The sequence below is a fragment of the Rosa rugosa genome, chromosome 1, assembly GCF_958449725.1.
Source record: "Rosa rugosa chromosome 1, drRosRugo1.1, whole genome shotgun sequence".
Lineage (NCBI taxonomy): Eukaryota > Viridiplantae > Streptophyta > Magnoliopsida > Rosales > Rosaceae > Rosa > Rosa rugosa.
The window spans coordinates 31,956,139-31,979,410 of record NC_084820.1 but is presented as its reverse complement, the minus strand read 5'-3'; the positions used below and the strand labels follow the sequence as shown (position 1 = coordinate 31,979,410).

Below are 23,272 nucleotides of genomic sequence, written 5' to 3'. Positions count from 1 at the left end.
GGCTGTGACGGGCCAATATTTCTCAGCCCCGCCCTGACCCGCATGTACTTGGGCCGTGCTGGGCCGCTTCTAAATGTGCCGGGCTCGTGCCATATTCAGGCCTAGCGTCTCGTTTTCCACCTCTTATGTGGAGGATGCCTTACAATTTGATTGTAGCGATTTTTTAATTTATGAATTTAATTCATTCCCTTAAAAAAAATGACAAAGTAAATACTCTTTCCAAAAAAAAATAATAATAAATAAATAAAACAAACAAGTGACAGGATAGGAACTTGATATCTATAAAACATCAACCAAATGATCGGACTATTTTCATGTCTATAAAATGTTCATATTGTATTCATCTCATAAGATAATTGTATAAAACTCCGAATTAATACAATCTCTTTAAAAATGTCAAACTAGTGAAATTAATTAAGGGCATCAAATCTTTCCCATCGCTAACTAAGAAGTGATAACATTATTTCCTCAAAGAGTATGGGATGTCCTTATTTACGAGTAATAGACACTGGTATTTTTACATAATATACAACAAATGTAAACTTGTAACATTCTTTTGTGTTTTGGACTTCCTTAGCCAACTTAATTTGTATTCAGCAAATTATAATAGACCTGGGGCTTTCTGCAATCAGCGACATAAAGGTTCTGGAACAAAAATAACAATATTAGTTGTGATGTAAGTGCAGTAACTAAATTTTTTTTTATAGTGGTAACACTATTGATAAAACTTGCTCTAGTTAAACCTTCAAGGTAAGTAAATCTCTACATCAGAATTTATATATATCAATTTGAGCAAAAAAGAATTGAAAGAACAAAACCAAAATTAAATCTACCTGCACTGCAAAGGCTATGTGAATTAATGTTGGTTCAGACCATGGTTTTCCAATCAACTGAAGACCAATTGGCAGACCTGATTTATCGTATCCAACCTACCAAGGACAAGATACATATCAACTTCTAACTCTACTGGAATGTTTGCAGTAGAAAGTACTGACAAGATCATACCGGAATGGTCACTGCTGGTAGTCCCAAAAAATTTCCGGATATGGAATATCGAACAAGTGCAGCTAAAAAAAGCAGCAAATTGGTTGGTTCAATGAAGTAGGTTGACACAAATCAATTACAATTCAGTGACACATATGTTAACCTATAATGGGAACATTCATACCTCCATTTATATAGTCAAGTTCTCCAGTCTTGAGAGCATCATCCAAAATTGGGTATGCAGTTACCCTGTTATATGTACCAGTAGACAACAATGATAAAGCTTAGACAATAATAAAATCCTAGGAAGGCCTACTATGAAATCTTTATCCTTCCCTTCAGATGTTATCTAAAGGTTCCTACATTGTATTTCAAATTCTGTTACTGGTTCATACTCCCACTTAACATTGACAAGAAAATTATGTTAATTAACATTACAGCATTACAACTTGAGAGGAAAACAATACCCTACTGTTGGGGAAACAATGACATCTGCCTGAGAAAACAAATTCTTGTGAAATTGCATCTGACGGTTCCTGTAGATATATAAACATGTTTACATGATTCAGATACATTTGAAACAAAACCACCAATATAATATTGTTGTAGGAACACCATAAAACATATCTAGCAATCTCATCTTATAAAGGTTAAGAAGGCAATGTATTCTGTTCAAGCTTTGTTGTACGAGAGATGAATTCCTTATTTAGTATGAATCAGAGCAGACTTCTTCAACCTCACTCGCACATAAATGATGTTATTTGAGCAGAAATTAGCACCATGGCCTCCATCCACAAATGTAAGCCTCATGATCATATAACAGGCATGGTTTTCCAAAATAAAAGTAGTTGATCAAAGAGCTGATGACCATCATAGACATGACTGATGTGTGGGAGTGTCAAAAAATTCTTGGAATCAACTTTTTAATTGAAATTGGTAGATTTCACAACAGCATCCAAATTCTGTAGAGCTTCTGCAATGTATAACAACTATGGTACAGCAACTTATGCAAAAAGATGCAGATAAAGGCCCATGGACCATTGATTTTATGTCAAAAAGTTACAGCTGCATTAGTAAGGTGTGATTTTCAGTCAGAAACTTACAAGTCGTGTTTGGACCTTTCTCCATTTTTAATCTAGGGTCAGTCAGTCAGTGTATACAATGTGTTTTGTTTCATATGAGGTCTTTAAATCTTGTTTTAGATGAGTACTTGGACCATTGTAGAGATAAGGTAGTGGACCACTATGTAATAACTACCAATAAATTTACACACAAGGGTACTATTCGATAGTGTTAAGAAGTACTTACCTAATTCTCTGAGCTTGTATATACTCCTTACTGCTGAAAGCACCATACACAGCAAGTCCTACCCTTACATCCCACCCTAATTCTTTGAAATCCCTATTTAGATGAGATTGCAATGTCAGCATTTGGATTTCTTGTTTGTTTCAATAAAGTAATTAAAAGAAGAATAGTGGTGGTCAACAACATACAACTTTTCTAGATGAGAACTAAGCGAAGTGCTACACTCTGATCCAATTGTCAAGTAATGTGCCAACCGCATCACCTCTATCTCTGGTATGGTCACCTCTACAGTCTTATAGATAAAGAGAAGCAGAATTAGAAAGTATTATATACTGACTACTGTATTGACTGTATCAAGTCATGATCCTCTTACAGTAGTTGCAAGTATTGGTTTTTTAATATGCTTTAGATTAGTAACCTATTACCGAAGAACTGGTGGTATAGATTAAGCACTATAACATCCTTACGCAATAAGAAACTCTGACTGATTACCTTCCAACCATATTGCTTGTGAAGCCTGTATAAGGCATTGGTACAGCATTCTCTGATCTCATCACTGCAATCATTAAACCACTAATTGAGCCAATTAGTGGTTGAGAATTGAATCAATATCGGGAGGAGCTCATTTAATACAAAGAAATGAATGCTTATTAAGGATTATAAATGCAATTTTAATTGTACAAGTAATTATATGGTTGGGAATGTTGTGACTAACCTCACCATATTTTGCCAATTTGATATCCGATATAGGTTTTGCTGAGTTCAGTAGAGGAAAATATACTTTGGGCTGGAAAAGTATAGAAAGAGCAAACAGGGGAAAAAAAAAAACAACCAAGGTAAGAAAAGGGGAACATCTGGCTTGATAAATTGTAAGAACAAAGCTCAATCAAACATCATGTGGCAAAAGATTCTGATTTACTGAATTTCCATATAGTTCTTAGACATGAGCAATAACTTATGCTTGTGCAACTGATAATACAGATTCCAATAATTAAACAATTAACAACATGATTGAGAAGATTATTTATCTGGTAACGATTTGTTGACATGATGTCATACTTACGGATAATGTGGGTTGACTTGACGAAATTTGGCCAATGATTGCCGCATAACTGTAGAAAAATGGGGTAAAAGCTATAACATCAAGCACACAGAAGGCATATAACAGAATGAACAAGATCATTTGTACAGAACACTAACACTATTAAAGCATCCTCAACAGTGCCTGCTAGTATTCCAACCATCCCGACCGTCCAATTCAGAGGAAGAACACTAAAGAGTAACCCAAATCAATCTGGTAATTTAGTAATAAGCTCTCAAGAATATGAAACGGGGGATTAACAGAATAATATTGAATGACGAATTTACCCAGAATGAGGTACTCGGCCAAAGGTTGGTTTTAAACCTACAACACCACAAAGAGCTGCAGGCATCCGCACAGATCCTAATCATACATCACAACCAAAATACACCTTTCAGTCACAATATTATGTTTACATCAAACACACACGAGTACATGCTTGCATGAGAAGCAACCAAGTCTGTTAAAGGATAATAGACCACATATGAATGATAGATTTGAACATGCATTTCTCCTATGAAACAAATAAATTACCTCCTCCATCAACACCAAGAGCAACAGGGCATAATCCGGAGGCAACCACTGCAGCAGATCCACTAGAAGAACCCCCAGAGATTTTGCTGGGGTCGTGTGGATTTCTAGTTGCCCTGAAGTATGATAGTTACAGAATAAGCATGCTTGTAGTCGTTGAGATCAAAAATTGATTGAACAAAGAAAATGATAAGGAAAATTTTGCTACAAAGAGAGCATCTAGCCTAATAACTCTGTTGATATTCAGTCAGAGCAGAATACAAAATGTATAAGAATGATCAACCTCAAATACAGGAAAAGATGATTTAGTTTCAGACTTTCAGGAAAACAATGTGGCCTTTTCTTACCCATAATGCGGATTTATCCCACTTGTACCAGCTCCAAGTTCATGCATATTGGTTTTCCCAATAAGTATGGCACCACATTGTCTGAGGCACTTGACACAGCACGCGTCATCTGTACAAGGTCTGAATTTGTGAAGCCACTTCGTTCCACCTACAAAAGTCCATTTTTCGATTAACAAATTCATAGTTATGATTTCTAAATATGACCAGTGGATTGACATGCACAAACAATTCTATCAATGGAAACCCTGCATTGTAAGTTACCAGCAATTGGTTTTCAGAAACAAAAAGGTTACCAGTAGTTGGATACGGTCTGCAGTCTATTTCATCCTTGATAGCAATTGGGATCCCATCTAGGGCTGAAATAGGCACACCTAGAGATGAACCAAAAGACAGATTATGTGAGAGTGTATAACAGAGATAAATGCAACATCATGTAATTGAGAAACCAATATTAGGATACGTAAGTGGAGATGAACACAAAATGGAAGACCAATATGAGTGAGATAGGCTCTTCCTTTACTTAATTGATTGAATTTTTTTTAATTTTTTTTTTTGAATAAATGACTAATATAGATGCATTGTAGTATGGATCAAATCATTGTGAGACTGAAAATATAAGTGCTACATAAAGACAGAGCAGTTCTATTTTACTATTACCAGAGCAAGTAGAGCAGTATAATATTGTCAATTTAATCTCAAATGCTGGCGTATTGTTTTTGTATATGAGAATAAGTTTAGTTTCTATGTCTGCATGTACCTTTTTCATACCGCAGAGTTGATTCAGTTGCTTGCTTTAGAATGTCTTCAGTGTTGTAATTAATAAAGAATGACATCTTAAATGGTGGATTAGAAGACTCGTGGATGGCAGCTATAAGACGCTCTGCAACCTGCAGAAGTAAAAGGAAATAGAAATGTCAGATGAGGATATGAAAACAAAAACATAAAATTGGACAAGTAACCTCTGATGTTATCCTTTCAAATTAAATCAGCAAAAATTCTCTCTGAAAGTAGTTTACTCGAGTAGGCAACAGAGGTTGTATGTAACTGTTCATCCAAAAAATCAGACAAACCGTGGCATACCAATTTAGGTGTTATTTCTCCAGACTTGTAGGCTCTTGAATAATCTGATATTGTCCAATAACGGAAAGAAGAGTTTGAACCATTTAATTCCTTATCAAAGGATACAGGTAAACATTCAATTGCCTGTTGAACCAATTCAGGTGGTGACAAGTCAGACCCTACATGTTTGACATCTTGCTCTTCAATCTCTGCATTGGTAAACTTATGAAACTTTAGATAAAGTAAATACCACACTGAAAATTCCACAATGAGAAATAAATACATAACGAATGTAAAGCTTTTGAAAGACAAAGATGTTGAAATTTGGAATGCAAGTACAAGTTTGCAGAACTAAATCAGTTTGTACTCCAGGGGAAAGACATAACCGAATAGTTGAAATGGAGTTGAGATCTGACTATTGAGGTTCAATGATACAAAGTGATAAACCAATTAACAGTCATTTTTCCCTATATCTATTACTAACAAATAAAGAAAAGGAATGCATACCATCAAAAGGATGTAAGGGAACATAGACTGGTGATTCCTCGAGCTCAGCATTTGTAACCAACTGAAAAATTCAATGAGATTTTCAGCAATTGAGAATGAATGATCAGACAACAATGATCAGTTACATAAAGCAGCTACTTCTTTAAGAAAAGGCTAACAATGAAAGGCTCCTAAAACCTGCACTTGCCGAGATACTGTGACCATATCTCACAACTGCTTATATATATGAGTTCAGATTCTAAGTATGTTGTAAACATATAGTAATGTATTCGCTATGCTATGAGTTAGGTAAAGTTACATGTTGGTTCAACTATTGACAACTCTTGATTAAATATTGTTAGGAAAGTTCACAATACTTACTTTTCATAGAATTAGAGTTATCTGACCAATACATTTTAGATATTGTTTCCTCAGTTGCTAACTGTTGATACACTTGGAAGGATTCCAATATGCTGCTTTGATTCATTATCACATCAAAGAAAATCAACTGAAAACTATTTAACATAGTAGATTGTCCACTTTTATGTCTCAAAAGGAAGAAACTTGGTTCGAAACTGTCAGAGACAAAAGTTCAATCTCATAACACAGAATGAGAGACAAAGAAAAAGCTGTGTATACCACCTTATGGATCAAGTTGTCTCTTTTCAATATGTACAACAACATGGTCCCAAAGATCCGCAATTCCAAAAACCAGGCGAACAATTTGGCCAGAAATCCAGCCATACGAGGAGCTACAAAGCAAATGAGATTTAGTGTTTGTGGGTATAAACTATGGCAATAGATATGAAGAAATCACAGAGTGATAAATCTGAATAAAGCACAAACACATCAATAGATTGAACAAAACCAGGTACACAAAAACACAGACAACCAAAAATTATCAGACTGTAAGTTTCTGGTTGCATTCTTTTTCAACCAAATTGGTGTGGAAATTATACAAAGTGTAAACCTGTTCCAAAACATAAAACACTGAAAACCAATTAACCAACCCCATGTATTAACAACTTATGTTGATGATGATCATTGATCACATTTCATATCAAGTCAATATACCGAAACTTTTCAGTCACAAGAGTAACTCAAGCAATGTTCCGATGATGAATCCACATTTTAAATTCATCCAAGAAAATCCAAATTACAGAGAAAGCAACTCAACCAAAGAGCTAGTAATGCAGAATTCACTTTCCGAATCAACTATACAACAGGAAATGAAACGAGAGAGATATTGAAGGAATGAACCAACCTTTGACATTGGCTCGCAAGTAGACCTCAGAACTGGCCGGACTGACATCAACTCGGCTCGCCGGCTCGTAAACCACACGAGCCTCTCTCTTGAACAACCCCATACTAATTGACAATGATCCTCCTCAGCCTCAGCCTCAGCCTAGTTCAATTTACACCAAGAGACGTACAAGCATTATATATATATAGAACATGTACAGTGAACAGAAGGCGGATAAAGCAAGGAAAGAGATAGATATTACAGAGGGAGAGAGAAGAAATGTATCACCAACCTAACTGTGATATCACGGACAAAGTGACAAACAGAACTACAGAGTCGACCAAACTAGCATGAGTGTGTGTTAGGGTCAGTTAGTAGTTGGATATTAGTTGCTTTCACTAAACAAGTCACAGTTTTACGGCGATAAAAACGAAGATGATCGATCCTATGTGGACCCGGATCCGCCCAACAGTATCCTTCCTGGTTATTCCTCTTAAATCACCAGTCCTTGTCTGAACGTACTGTTGCCGTCTATTACAACCCACCCAGATTTCTTTGCCTAATTTGTACTCCTCAGACAGCCGACACCCTAATTCGGCAAATTAATTGTACAAGCCTTTTATGCAAGTTCTATCATGCACAATTAAATTTTCACTCTCTATCTTTTTACTCTTTCAAGGCAAATGATGAAAGTGATCTTGTGCGTTTATTTTTCAGTGACACGTAACGCCAGATTAAATGTAAATTCGAACCAAACAAAAGACGCAAACAATGTGATCTTGTACTTTTTTAAGAAGGAAAAAAAGAAACTTTATTACTTGATCAATAAAATTATATATATAGGTGAGAAACCGGAAAGGATAATGTAAATTCCAAGGTGCTTTATTCGATCCTTGAGGCTTGGAATGGATTTTAACCACAATAATCGTCATTTTTCACGAGCTAGAGCTAGCGATAGACAATCAATCTCGAGAGCCACAATACATCCCAGTTGCCAACATCGAGAAGAACTTCACCCTCATCCACACAGTGTTAAAACTGCCCGATCACATGCCAGCACATTAACAGCAAGAAAACATCATAACACCATAACAAGTATCGAGATCAACCATCACGATCTGCTTAAGACTGGAGCAATGAGGTAGGTAAACTCTTGCCTTACCCCCATTGTTAGGGCACACAGATGGTGTATCTGGTTCCATAAAGGAACTTTTAATGAGCACCATATTTCCCGGCTATATGAAGACTATAGAATACTAGAAGAGGGGTATTCTGGGCTGCTGGCACAGCTCATCTTCTCTTCTCTATGATTTTTATCTCTTTTGGTCTATAGACCTATTAATAGTTTCTCCTAGCTAGGCCAGTGGGGACAAAACAATCAAATCAGAATTAAATGTTTAATTTTCTATGAATTTTTATTTTCCATTTCATTTTTAGATTAGGTTTCTCAATAAATGAATAAACTGATATAAACAAATAAAATAAATAATAATAAAAATGGCTTGAAAATTTTAGAAATTGTAACTTTAAATCTGAAAGTACAAAAAGCACCATTTTCCCTCTGTTTTCTTTGCAATATGAAGCTAATAAATTATCCTGTAACCTCGTAAGTAAACCACTTTGATGAAGAACTGAACGAAGGAGACTTTAATGCATTCAATTTCCTTGTACGATCTTAACATCAACAATTAAGAAAAGTAGACAAAAAAGCAAAATGGCAGTTGGAGAAAGCAACAGCTACTAGTCGTTCAAACTCGACGACTACCGGAGAAAGCAACGGCTTAATATCAAGTACGGCTATATCTTAACATCAACAGCAACATCTTAACAGCAACGATCAATAACATTTACCAAAAAGCAAACTCGACAACTACCGGAGAAAGCAACGGCTTAATATCAAGTACGGTTATATCTTAACATCAACAGCAACATCTTAACAGCAACGATCAATAACATTTACCAAAAAGCAAACTCGACTACTACCGGAGAAAGCAACGGCTTAATATCAAGTACGGTTATATCTTAACATCAACAATTATGAACATTATTATGCAAAAGCATAATCGGACAATTGGAGAAAGCAACAGCTTACTATATTATTCACAGCAACATCTTATCATCAACAATTAAGAAAATTAGGCAAGAGCAAAATCGACATGTGGAAAAGAAACAGCTTAATACCATTCATAATGCAATAGGTGACGTATCAAAAAGGTCTTTTTTATTCTGGTTATATGACTTATATCACATTAGTGAAAGAGACTCACAATTCGAAAGCAATATGAGCTTCAAATACCTGAAATGTGGGACTCTGAAGAACACATATCTTATATGTTATGTATGACTATACTGTACCTTCTTTCAATGATAGTACTGCTCTCCCTATTTACATTACTCCTCCCCCCTTAAATGGAAAGATAAAAAAAAAAATTGCTGCTCCCGAAAGAAGTACCTCGTGTGTAAATACAAACCGTCGATTCACGGGTATTGAATCAACAGGCAAAGACATCACCACAAAACAGACCTGCTCCATCTACAATGACAACTTTTTGTTTCTTCAATGTTTCTTATTATAATTGTTTTTCAGTCCCACTCTTACCTCTGCCCAAAAGGTCTCCAATTCTTTAACTTTGATGGTAATGGTGATGGGCTATTGATAAAGAATGCCGATCTGTCACAGCCAATTGTTGAAGCATCTGACCAGTCATATGCTGCTTTCGAGACTTTTACCATCCTTGGATTATTCAGGTCATGAATGCATAGCTTCATCAATGAGGTCCGATGGCGTATCTGAGTCCATTAAGATGTCCTCCAATGTTGCAAGTGATTTCAACTGTTGGCCAAGAGATGCAATTGTTTTCTGGCACTCTGCAAATTTACTTGCAGCCAATGCCAGCTCTTTCTCCTGCCATAAACAAGAACATATAAAAACCAACATAAATGAAAAGTACGCGTATAGCTGATCATGTTATGAGATGCAAGCCAATTAAAGTCTAGGAGCCAGACGTGTTAGGGACCTCACATTTATTACATAATTCCACTAAAAGAACTGGCTAATACCACATTTTCTAGTTAAAAACTGGAGAGCTGCTTGAACAAAAAAAAAAAAAAAAAGAAGATACTTCAGAAGTTCTAAACTCAATATGGAGTCAGCCACTGCAACTCTGATCTTACATTTTTCTACTATAGCAGTATCTCCTATTAAATCTAATTTGTTTTAGACTTTTCATATTCATTCTTCCATGTTGTCTTTTATTGTTCTTACTCTGGTTATGGGTGCTTCTAACGATCTACATTGTATTTGCCCATACCAACTAATAAGCATAATTCTTCATCTATTAGCACTACATTGTGCCGTCCAACTCTCATATTTTCCCCAAAAGATCAATTTTTACTCATCTTTTCTGCTCATTACTATTATTCATTTTACAGTCTCATTTCTACATTGTGTTGCCTTGGATGCCCAACATTTTACTACAAACTATATATATTGGTTTTTGCTGTTCTTTCATTAGATATGGTTTATTGCCCAAGAAAACTGACCTGCTGTATCTTCAAATCACCACTAGTACTAGCCATACGCTGGAGCTCAGCTTCATGTTTCATTATCAATAGCTCATTCTCAACTTTCTGGCATTTGGCCTCATTTTCAGCTGATAAAGCTCGCTCCTTTGAGACATCTTCTTCTAGTGCACTGACTTTTAAAATCATGCAGTCAAGTTCAGTTTGAACGGATCTTAGTTGTGACTCAGCCACTTCTCTCATTGTTTGACAGGCCTTTACTTCTTCATCTGCAGCATACCTTGATCCATTTGCAATATTCAACTGTGTTTGAAGGTCTTCCAACTTCAAATCAGCCTCCAGTAGCTGACTTTTTAATGTCTGAATCTCCTTTTCGCACTCAGTCATAGTCATCTCAAGTTCCACTTTTTCTGTCACCATCTTCTCTAACTTCCCCTCCAGTTCCGCAGTCCTTTGAATCATGGTTTCAAGTTCAGTTTCTAGAAGGTTTTTTCCAGCAGTACACTGGTTTGATCTGAGTCCTGCCTCAAGGTAACAGTTCTTATTTTTTGTAACTGGCGTTGCAGCAAACCTTTCCATTTCAAGAAAATCATCCATGAGATTGATATCTACTGAAGGAACCATTAGATTTTTTCCAACACCTTTTTCTTTATTAAATTTATCAGGATCTGTGATACGAGCAGATGTACGTGAATTTGACTGGCTTGAATCACATTCACTTGGCTCCAAGTCACTCACTTTATCTGTATCCAACTCAATTGCCAGTACCCTCTCCCCACTATCTGATTGGCTATCTATAATGGATTCTACATAAACTGAGGATGTAGAAAAGGATTTGTGACCATTATCTGGTAGTGCTTTACGTGCCAAGGCGTTTAGCCTACGGCACTCAGCTTCAAGCTTAACAACCTTTTTTATGCTCTCTAAATGTTGCTTACTCGCTGCTTCAGCAGCTTGGGTGCTCAAATCCCTCTCTATAGTTGCAATTTCAAGCTCCTTGACTCGAGAGCGAAGTCTAAGCTTAAGAGCAGAGTTCTCTTTTTCAGTAGCCTCAAGCTTTAACCGGAGATCCTTACCAATAGAGGCAGCAGCTTCAGTTTTAGCAGCTTGAAGTTGTGCTTGGAGATCAGCAAGCTGGCTCTCAAGTATGGACTTTGAACTATCCCATTCACGAGTTTTCTTAGCAACAACCTCATTAGTATTCCGGTCTTGCTCTTCTCTTGCCTGTCGAAGCTGCCTCACGCATTCTTTCAGTGCTCCATCAAGATGACCAACTCGGTCTTTAAGAGCCGAGTTTTTCTGATTTGTAGCCTCAAGTTGCTGTTTTAAGCCCAACACTTCATTTTCAGACTTCTCCCAGCCTAACATTTGAAATGGCAAAGAGAAAGAACTAATGGGGCCATTTTCAGAAAAGAAAACTTAATAAAATATAAAAGAAAATCTATGACATACCATTGACCCCTAAACGGAACAGCTCAGCAACACCCAATATTTTCCATTTCTATAAACTCAGGGCACCCATTCTAGAAAGACTTGAAGAAAGATAAGATGAGTGAACCTTCTCTAGTAACAATAAGAGTACGACTTTTATAAAACTGTTGGTCTTTGAAAATCAAACTGTTTCCTCAAATCATAGGCAGAAACATAAGTGTACAGAAAAAAAAAAGCTTTTGCTTCTCTTTATTTGTCTACATGTTTTTTTCCAGTTTAGATGATTTATGTAGGGGTATATTCCATAACTTGCTTTTATACAGAGTGAAGCGCATAAAGTTAGTCAACAACTGGAATCCAAAATCTTAAGCTGATGAGGAAAGCACAGTATTATTGTGCACATAAGACAACAACTGGACACGTAGATTCTGCGCATTAAGATTCAATAGGTATCCTAATTTCTAACTGAAGTTAAATGCAAGGGAACAAAAGGAAAGCATAAAAACCTGAGACAGCTTCTTCTGCAACTTTAGCATGCTGCTTTACCAATTCATCTTTGGCATTACTGTCAAGAAGAGCAGCTGATAGTTTCTCCTTCAAAGTCCCAACACTTTCATTAAGTTCTTCATCACTGCGTAGAGCTTTAGAAGTGACTTCCAGAGACTGAATGCTATGAGTTGGGAATGCCTTTGACATCAAAGTAGGGAAAAATTAGACTCTTCAACCAAACCACTTGATAGAGCAAAGAATGATGTTAGAATATAAAATAATTTTTGGCCTATGTCCGAACAGATTAGTTAGCTTCTAGTAAGTGGGAACACCGATGGACCAAATCTTCCTCGAATCTTATACATAAGTGCAACTTTTCAATTTATAGTGAATTTTCATGTTTGGGCTCTTGTGGAGAAGCCTATACATGTGGGGAGTTTTAGAAGCAACCAGATAGCTGAATGACAATTGACAAGGAACTAATTTTTTGGATGGCATCAGTAGACCAAAACATGAAGAAAATCTCATAAATGAGCAACACTATCCAGCTACCAATTAGTTATTTGTTCTTCATGATGGTACCTAAATTAGTATGTATAAATGTTTCAAGCTGCTATGGGACCCAACAAGTTCACACATTCAAACTCCTGCACTTAGAGGACAAGCCAACAAGTATTCAGATGGCACTCATGTACATATGCTATTTTGGGTAATTGATCATTCGCTAGCACTGTTGACCTTGGTCTAGAGAGTTCAGCAAAGACATTTTATGGCCAGTACAGAAAATCATGTCTTTAGCCATCAGCAAAGACATTGTAGTGCAGTGGATGAGGATCCATCTAACATAGAGGTGGGTGACATTGGTTTAACCATATGTTTGCTATGTACGAAATAGTAGAACATACCAAGATTAGAAGATTCCATCAATATTAAGATTCTAGATGTTGTATAACCAAACTGATCACGCTAACAATGAAGACATGATTTATGCAAATGATGGTAAAGTAAGAAACTAATAACCAGTTAGGCAGAATCATGAAAATTTCCAAATCTCATAGAATTCGACAATCCAATCACTCATAAGGCAAAAGACTGAAGATATTTCAGAACAATGTGAATACCAGCTACCTGATCATCAGAAAATCTTTCAGAATGAGAAGATATCGATCCCGAACTCTCAGTCTCACCAGAACTCTTGTCTGATGATTTCCTTTGCCACAGCCGACTCCGCCTATCCATCTTGAAATTCAACAACTAAGCATCTCACAATCCCCCATCTGGGACTTCACCTGCATTATGATGAAACCATCAATGCATCACCGGAAAGCAGGGCACATCAGACATTCAGACATGAACCCTTTTGCTTGAGAATCAAGTGATATCTGCGTATCGAAATCTGGGAAAAGGTTCTAATCAATCCTAATAAATGTGGTTGGTTTGTAGTGGGAAAGTCTGAGTTTCTAAACAAATTGAAAAGAAAATTCAGAGGGGCCCAAAAGATCAATCAAAACTGCTGGACCAAAAAAGAGAACTTTCTGGCAATTTACTCTCTCACCTTTGCTTAGAATTCACTCCTAGTTTGATCTAATCCTCAACCAACAAAAAAGCGATATACTAAAGGTATGCAATAAAATAAACATTGAATGGTTTCAAAAAGACAGAAGCTTTGAATAGAGTAACTTAAAACACACAGCTCCAATACTAGCTTGATTTGCACCTAACCAAGTCCACATTTTCACGCCATAACAATAACAGAGAAGCAACTGTGAAAATGAAATATGCAGATAATACCCATTTCAAAATACCTAGAAAAACAAAGAAAAAGCAAAGACCCACTTCAAAGAAACTCACAAGAGTGAGAAATTGCCAATACCCATTTCCAGATACACAAAATTCCAGAGACCCATCAAAGCTAAAGCAAGGAAGAAAGAAAGAAAAAAAACAAAAACATACGAAAGAGGTTTAATTAATGTGTTGGGTACAAACTGGGGATAAGGAAACAACCTGTAAATAAGGGTCGCATGTCAGGAAATATTTAGGGATTGACGAAGCCCAAAAAAGGGCGGAGAATATTTGATTTGATTAGTTTCTACCAATATTTGTGTGTGTTGAAAATGGGGGCTGGAAGACAGTAGCAGTAGTAGGACCAATATGGGGTTTTTGTGAACGTGATGGAAGGGTCCTAATGTGCAAAGATGCTTCTCTTTCATGAATCATCAAGTTTTGCTTTGTCGTCTTACATGGTGGTGGCGTCATTCCCGCCCATGAATGCGCGAAATTCACTGCAATTGGTCTGTTGTTTGTATTATATTCTGATCATTATTGGGCTCCAATGTGCTACTGTTGTCTGTAAGGGAATCTGGGTTCACAGTCAATAACGGGTGAGTCCTTTACCGCCGTGCCACAGCCTATGTGAGCACTTGCTAAGTTGGTAGCGGCTGGATGGAGTATTATCCGCCATACAATAAAGCCTTCTCATTGGGAAGCCGCGCTATTCACATAACACAGCCGGCCTACATAAGTTTTGTGGATCCATCGGTCGTTAGAGCATCTCCCATGGTAGGCTAAAAACCTATTTATGGCCTTCACCCCCCTCCCACAGTAGGCTATATCCCAAATGCCAAGAAAAAAATTTGGCATTCTCAAATATGCTAGGCCAAATTTGGGCTGAGAATTGGTAAGCCAAATGTGGGACCCGCTGCCTTTTTGTTTGTTTGTTTCATTAATAACATGAATTTTACATTTAAGAAAATTCATTTTTCCTATATACATGGGTTATTTATAATGTTACTAAATATTAAAATTACATCATTGTAAATATCTTATTGAGATCTTCAATATGAGCCCAATATTTGATATGTTTAGAATTTTTAAAATAAATGTGTAACCATTAATTTTTATGATATACTTATTTTCATTTAACTAAATCGACTAGTTTTATTGATAGTCTCGTCAAAACCATACTCGGAAATATATTCTGAGCTGGGAAAAAGAGTACTAGAATGTGAAATATATTGATTTTTTTTTGTCATTTTCAAATTATAGCCGTTTATTACCGTTATTTACAACTATCATTATATCATTGATTAGAAAAATAGCCGTTTTTTTGTCATTATCAAATTAAATTATAGCCGTTAGATGTGATGATATTTGATTTTGGCCTACAGAATTTGGCCTACGGTGGCAGCACTGTTTTTTGTTGGTAGGCTAAAAAAGCATATAAGAGGGAATATTCTGTTTTTGGTAGGCTAAAACCATTTGGCTTTTAGCCTACCATGGGAGATGCTCTTACATTTCATTTCGGATTAGGACTGCGGATAGGTGTAATAGTACTTGTTTTTTTTTCATAGCTCTCATTATTTTGGATGAGATCTTATTAATCAAGAAATCAATTTGATTGTTCATTTTTTATTTTTTCTGAGAATAGGTTTGATTGTTCTTTCTAACATGATTGATTAATAGAAATACTCTAACACTCAAGTCTCGTCAAATATTACATTTTTTTCTTTCTCTTACATCAAAATTTTTTGAATCATTTCTCGATTTTTGCGCAGGGCCATGTTAATCTTCTCTGTATCGTTCCAATTTTATCGGATGTCCCCGAACGGACAAACTATAATTCTCGTCAAATATTACATGTATCGCAGTAGATAGATATGGATCCGGATTCTCTCCTTGACTAATTTCAGCCTTAATTATTCTTGACTTATAATCTTATCATTCCATTTAAAATTCGATGACCACTAGTCATCCACCTCAGCACATAAACTTAATAAATGAAATATTCACTAACGATGGTTATCTTTTCTTCTATTCCGTCATCTCACAAATCACAGTCTCAACCTTTAGCAAAGCAGATCGAGTTTATGGCTATCCATGGACTCGATCCATGAATCTTCAAAACCCATCTCAGATTCATGGCAAAGACCCTATGGCTTCTTCGATTGTGTCTGCATCTCAAAGCCTTGCGCCATAAGGCGAGATTGCCATCTTTTTTTCTCAGAAGGTAGCAGCTGATCATTTATGGCGCAAGGCTTCTCATGATCCTCTGGCTTCTCAGCTGCTACCTGCTAAGGTGGTTGACTAATGACCGTCGAATTTTAAAGGGAAGGATGAGATTAGAAGTCAAGGATAATCAAGGCTAAAATTAGCCAAGGAGAGGATCCAAATCCTATTTACTTCACCTTTTTTTGGCTTCTATTGAATCAAGAAATTAATTTTTTTTTTTTTATTGGGAGTGAGTTAGCAAGCCACATCGATTACGTTAGCGAGTTAGTAACACACCTATCCGGTCAGTATTCGGACCGAGGTCCACGAGAGGATCCCAGCAAACCCAGACTAATCTCCCGCCGCAAGCGCACGAACTCGAAGGCCCCTCAAACTTGCTGGCCACAAACTGGTGGGAGTTAGGACTCGAACTCTAGACATGAAGGTTCCACACTAGGCAGCTCGACCAACTTTACCACACCAGGTGGTTAAGAAATCAATTTGATTGTTCAATTTTTTTTTTTTTTAGAATAGATTTGATTGTTCATTCTAACATGACTGATTAATAGAAAGGGTAGTGCTATTCGCACACCCATTTTTTCTATTTACACACCCCCTCTATTTATCTATTACTTTAATTTTTTTTTTTTTTACAAATTACCCTAGCTAACCCCCATTACAATTTTGTTTCTTTTTCTTTTTTCTATTTGGAAAGTCAATCATCCCCAAATTCTAAATCCTTATTTCCTGCAAATCTAGAGAACTTCAAAACTCTTTGCGATTTTCTCTTTTCTTTTTCATCAAAAACTTCTCTAGCATAATCATTTTATCTCTCTAACAAGATGCTTTGAATTTTAATTATGGCTGAACAAGCAACTTTAGACCCATCTTTGGATAAAATTTTACATTTGATTTGCAAATGAAGACATGCAAGAAAAAATATGAGTTTAGTGATCATTCGAGCCTCTTTGAATCAATCATTCCTGATAAGATTCTAACTGGAATTATTTAGTGTATTTCAATTCATCGCTCTCCGCTAAAAATATCAATTTCTCAGCGATTTGGTGGACTAGGAGCTCTAAATTTATGCGTTATGTTCGTCTTAGTTTGATTTTGGTATGGCTTGCTTGCTAATCATGGTTTTGACTTGAGTTGATTGATAACTTTGAAATTGTTGACGCTTTGATTTCATTTTTATTTTAGTCATATCATCAACCGACATAATGCTTTATGTCATTGAGAATGGCATCTTGAATCAACGTTGCTTAATCAGATGTGAGAGGTCTTGGATCTCCTTTAATTTTGGTGATATGTTTATACCTTTCTTCAGTTTTGTATAGCATTCATGACATACCTAAATCTCTAAATTCAATTACATCGTAATTTTTCATCTGAGCCCTAAACTTTGCCACACTAATTGCAGAACTTTTGACAAATTGCACTTCGTCCTGCCCATCAGTTTTTTTTTTAATCAGCAATACATTCACAAGAAAAAATGATTTATTATATAATGATGTTTAATTCATGATTGATTTTCCAAATAGATTTAAAAAAAAATTACAAAGGAGGGTAGTTAGGGTAATTTGTAATATATATATATATATATATATGTGTGTGTGTGTGTGTGTGTGTGTGTGTTTAAGGAAAACTGAAATTGGGAGAGAATTGAGTCGTGCTTTCATTGATAATAGGGACCTTTTTATATAGAGGATTACAAGACATAGAATCAGAGTTATACAAGGAAAGATAATCGTACAATTAATCGGATATCTATGAGTATCTCCGAGAATATCTCTAATTCAAAACCCTATTACAACTAGGTCAAGTAACCTAGTTGACACATATTCTGGATTTACTTGAACACTCCCCCTTGTGTCTCCCAAACGTGGTGCTCCTCTCGTTTCCTCATTAAAACCCTTGTCGAGTAACAAAAACTCTGTGGGACAAAAATAACCTCGGTCGAAGGGGGAAAAGAGCACAACACACCCTTCACGTTTCGAGACCATACATGTAGACATCTCCCCCTGATGTCTGCATCTCCCCCTGATGTCTGCAGTCATGGGAGTTCGGATAACTTTCGCAAACGATGCTACCAACACGTTTCTCGAAAGTGAAATTTAGACAATGACTTAGAGAGCAAGTATGCCACACTATCCTCAGGTCGAACCTAGTTCACTTTGATCTTGAGGAGAGTCTGTTGTTGCTGATTATGCTTGGTATTGTCGCTTTTGATGTAGCCTAGCTTCATTTGTTCAAAACAAGTAGCATTATCCTAAATGCTCGTAGGCTCATCTGTGGTAGACTTCAAACCACAATTGTTCGAACATGCGTAATTATGAATCCAATCCATCTACATTCACGAACCACATTGTGAGGAGCAATAATCTTTGCATTGTTCGAAGATATAGCGATTAGGGTCCATTCTGTAGACTTCCAAGATATCGCGGTCTTACCTATGGTGAACACTTAACCAGTTTGGGAATGACCTTTGTGTGGATCAGAGAGATACCCAGCATCAGCAAAACCTTCCAAAACACTAATGTTATGGGATGAGGAGAGGGAACGCAAACCACTATTGGTGGCATTCATGACATATGATGAGTCTGAATCCATCGTCTCTCTGTAGGGATAGAACAAGCCCATATCAATCGTACATCTCAAGTACCAAAATATATCTTTTACACCAATCCAATGGTGTCGCGTTGGCGCAAAGCTATATCTAGCTTACAAGTTCATTGCAAAAATGAGATGTCCGGTCTTGTGCATTGAGCTAAGTACAATAATACGCCTATTGTACTCATGTAGGGCACTTCCGCCCCTAGCACATCTTCGCCATCATCCTTCGGATGAAGAGGATCCTTTTGAGGATCAAGACTACGGACGATCATGGGGGTGCTTGAAGGCTTGACCTTGTCAAAATGCCTAAGCATCTATCAACACGATGCTCATGTTTCAAACCGAGACATAATCGTGTTCTCCCAAAATCCTTCATCTCAAACTCGGATTTCAAGTGTTCAGCGGTTTCCCTTAACTCTTTAAGGGCTTCTCATGAAGATCATGTCCAACATGAACCGCGATAGAATCCAGAACTTGTTATGAAAACGCACGGGCATATCCCTTCCCAATCAAGTAGTCACTTTAGTGAGCATTTCAACCTTATTGTAAACACGTTGTCAGGTCTAGAGCCACTTGACTTGGGTAAATGAAGTTCACCATGAATCTTCATGCACATTCCATATCTAGATCCCCATAGCGATACGCAGTGACCACATTTGTAAGCTGCATGTTCAGTTATTCGGAAACTACCAAACTGACAGGGTAGTGGAGTGTAATGACATCCACTACGAGAGAATATGTTTCATCGTAGTCGATTCCAGGGCGTTTTGTGAGAAGCCTTGCGCCAGAAGGCGAGATTGCCATCTCTTTTTCTCATCACGCTTTCTAACGAAAACCCATTAGTCAATAGGTTTTATGTCAGGAGGTGTTGGCGTCACTAGCTCAAAAACATTCCTCTTCGTTAGAGAATCCAACTTAACCTGGATCGCATCTTTCCATTTGGGCCAAATTTCTCTACGTTGGCATTCATTCATCAACGAATGGTGGTTCAATATCATCGGACTCAACAAACTCATGCGCAACGAAATGCGTGACTACATCATCAATTATGATGCAGTTTCTATCCCACGTCTCATGTATACTACTGTAAGTTTCATAGAGCTCTATATTCTCAGGAATAGGTTCTGACGTTGAGGCGTCCCCCAATGATAACCATAATCCGGAATATACTCATGAGACAAATTTTGAGTGTCGATGATCCAAGGATTGGGTTGTGCCAAAGTATCTTTCGAACCCACGGGCCTCTCATGCATCCTAGCTGGGGTCATGGCTTGTAACGCCAGAGTGCCACTTTCTTTGGCGTTGGCACCATGCCTACCTCCGTGTAGGGTGGCGCTACGTCCTCTCGTAAGGACGTCCATCCTTGCAGGCATGCTTGCAGCAGATATATGTGATCTCGTCACTTTAGTAGGGATCGAGATGAGACATAGTTGGGACAGACCACGACAATTCTCGTCGTTCCTGCTGAACATCTGTGTTCTTATCTCCCCCTAACGACGGGAAGACTGTCTCATCAAAGTGACATCCGCAAATCTAGCGGTAAGGAGATCGCCTAGCAAGGGCATGAAGTGGCGGACGATTGTTGAAATCTCAAATCCAACGTAGTTGCCCATTCGTTTGTAAGGACCCATCATAGTGCGCTGTGGCGGCGCAATTTGCACATAAATGGCATACTCAAATATGCGTAAGTACGATACTTGTACCCAGTCACTAGCTGTAATGCAGAGGTAGATTGAGTGGCGGTGGGTCCTAGACGAATTAGCATAGCTGCATGCGATATTGCATTACCCCAAGCGGATATTAGGAGATTGGTGCACATTACCAATGTCTGGACTACCATCGTAGTCATTTCCGTGAGACCATTTGGGTGTGCTCATGGGAATATGATGTCCAACATCAGTCCCAATGCAATAACCATCGAAAGTCTTCAATGTAAACTCACTAGCATAGTCAAATCCAGTTGACTGAATAGGATGATTCGGGGAGTGAGCCCGTTGTCATATGATATGTGCTAGGAGTGTAGCATAAGCAGCATTACAAGTGGACAATGGCACAACATGTGACTAGCGTGTTTGCGTGTCAACCAACATCATGAGATATCTAAACGTCCGCAAGTTGGTTGAATCAGTCCATAGAATCCCCATGGATTCTATGTAAGAACAAAAATGAGTATTTTCATATCCTTTCCATAGGACGGTCTCAGTCCTAGTTTCCCTAAGGAACGGGCTTTGTAAAACGAGCGAGAGGCTTTAGAAGTAATCAATGAGGATTTTGGTTGGGCCTGAGCGTTTGAAACGTCATTTGAAGCAAAGTTGGTGATTGCTATATAACCTGGGGCGTCATCACCATGATGTACGCTATCCATGGCGTCATGGATAAGGACTATGCTAGCCCTAGGCTGGTGGTGGACGGCAGCAACGGCGGTCACACTTAGTCCCGGAATTAACTGTCGATTCATGCTTTATTTTGCTCGAAAGAAATGATGTCCATGTGAAGTCTTTAGTAGACGGATCATCATATCATGACTAGGATGACCTATCCTGTCGTGACAAAGCCAATATGTGTCTAAATCCAAGAGATCTTCTCTCATAACTTTATTAGATTTAATAGCTCGAATAGTGACATAGAGTCCACTAGAGAGACACATAAACTTCTCTAAGATGCGTTTTTGTTTGCAATCATTAGAGGTATTACAAAGAAACTCATTTCCGTTCTCTACATGCATTTTTGCATGGAATCCGTTGGCTATTCATAGGTGCGATTTGCCCTAGTAGCGTAGAGAGTTTCTGTGACAGTAATCAAGGTGCCATTTGGCAAGGGGAACTTGGGCTATTCCATGTCCTTGAATTAATACTGATGACCCAACCATCATAGTCACAAAGTAATATGCTCAGAATTAAAATGGGGTCATAAAAGAACTCGAAATTTTATTCATAAGCCAACGGAGTACATCATTGTCTCTTAACCATTAGGAGAATCTAATCCAAATGCTAGCTAATGCGAAACAAAGGTAGTCGTTTGACTTCTATCGGTAATTCCAAAATAAATATGACCAGGTGAGTAGAGAGATGTCGGTGGAGCAAAGCTCGCTTACGTACCACTTATCTCAAAACCTTCCTAGACATCATACTCATTTTGGATGAGCCTATGTGAAGAAAAACTAAATCAATGGCATTTACTACAAAGTATATGGCAATTGCCTATTACATCTCTTGGAAAATAAAGATTTAAACAAAATTGGCTATCTATTAATCCCAGCCATATTTGTAGTCTTCAACCCTTCACTCTAGATCATCTTCTTGTTCCACATAGTGAGCTTCTCTTGCTTCACAGTATGCTTTGTAGGCGGTGACAATTTCTTCACGAGCTCTACAAATGTGTGCCCAATGATCGGATGCTCCACATCGAGAACATACATCTCTTTGCTCAGACTCCATTGATTGAGGCGCTTTGAAAGCATCATTTAGATGGCTCTTAGTGTTGGTGGCTCCTCCAACATGGCCAGAGACGTTGCCCCCCTCTCTCTTTCCACGTTGACCTCTTCGGTTCCGTGTTCACCTATTTTTGTGGTTACCTTCCCAAGTAGAGCGATTATATGGACCAGAACGCCCAGAAGTATCCCTAAGATTAGGGTTTCGCTCTTAGCGCCCTCTCTTAGGGGCGCGACTATAATTGGATTCCGAAATATACTCTGTTTCCACGGATCTCGAATTATAGTTCTTCACAAGGATGTTGTCATGCTTTTCAGCGACATTCATAGCTTTAATGAGCTCATGAAACCTTGTGATCTGTCCTGCAGTAACATCGATTCGATAGTTCTTAGTAACCATCAATGCAGAGACGGGGAAGGGAGAGAGAGTCTTCTCAATCAACATCGCATCTGTGATCTCTTTACCACAAAATTCCATTAAGGATTTAATGCGAAGTGCTTCCGAGTTGTAGCCAAGAACTGACTTGAAATCACAGAAGTGGAGGCTATGCCATCTCACTTCTAGATCAGGAAGCAGGGAGTCACAGACGTTGCCAAATCTTTCTTCGAGTGAGACCTACAGCCTTCTGGGGTCTTCTTTATTCATACACTCATACTGGAGCGAATCATCCATATGACGAGTCATTAGGATGATGGCTTTCGCCATATTTGCCTCTAAGGCTACTCTATTTGCTTCCAAAGCTTGAACTTGCTCAACAGTT

At 37.7% G+C, this 23,272-nt stretch overlaps 2 protein-coding genes and 1 pseudogene across 6 annotated transcripts; all 3 read right to left on the bottom strand.

Annotated features, from left to right (window-relative positions):
• Positions 1–289: 289 nt before the first annotated feature.
• LOC133724668 (fatty acid amide hydrolase-like) lies at positions 290–9,657 on the bottom strand. The gene is made up of 21 exons (XM_062151448.1): positions 9,636–9,657; positions 7,058–7,198; positions 6,436–6,545; positions 5,815–5,875; positions 5,329–5,516; positions 5,006–5,135; positions 4,542–4,619; positions 4,249–4,396; positions 3,905–4,017; positions 3,658–3,733; positions 3,490–3,561; positions 3,353–3,401; positions 3,005–3,076; positions 2,782–2,862; positions 2,478–2,581; positions 2,293–2,385; positions 1,452–1,520; positions 1,169–1,233; positions 1,006–1,067; positions 834–929; positions 290–645 (listed from the first exon to the last, which is right to left on the bottom strand). The coding sequence occupies exons 2-21, from the start codon at positions 7,158–7,160 to the stop codon at positions 583–585; spliced, it is 1,833 nt and encodes a 610-aa protein (XP_062007432.1). The 5' UTR covers positions 7,161–7,198; positions 9,636–9,657; the 3' UTR covers positions 290–582.
• On the bottom strand, positions 9,241–14,940 carry LOC133724669 (filament-like plant protein). 5 transcript variants are annotated; one of them, XM_062151450.1, is made up of 5 exons: positions 14,719–14,940; positions 13,604–13,767; positions 12,496–12,676; positions 10,580–11,919; positions 9,241–9,941 (listed from the first exon to the last, which is right to left on the bottom strand). In XM_062151450.1, the coding sequence occupies exons 2-5, from the start codon at positions 13,715–13,717 to the stop codon at positions 9,786–9,788; spliced, it is 1,791 nt and encodes a 596-aa protein (XP_062007434.1). In that variant the 5' UTR covers positions 13,718–13,767; positions 14,719–14,940; the 3' UTR covers positions 9,241–9,785. The 5 variants fall into 5 exon arrangements, with proteins under 5 accessions (XP_062007434.1, XP_062007433.1, XP_062007437.1 ...); XM_062151449.1 differs by lacking the exon at positions 14,719–14,940 and adding an exon at positions 14,483–14,706; XM_062151453.1 differs by lacking the exon at positions 14,719–14,940 and adding an exon at positions 14,483–14,704 and having other exon boundaries at positions 13,607–13,767.
• Positions 14,941–15,997: 1,057 nt separating this feature from the next.
• LOC133727623 (U6 spliceosomal RNA) lies at positions 15,998–16,088 on the bottom strand (annotated as a pseudogene).
• Between the last annotated feature and the right edge of the window lie 7,184 nt (positions 16,089–23,272).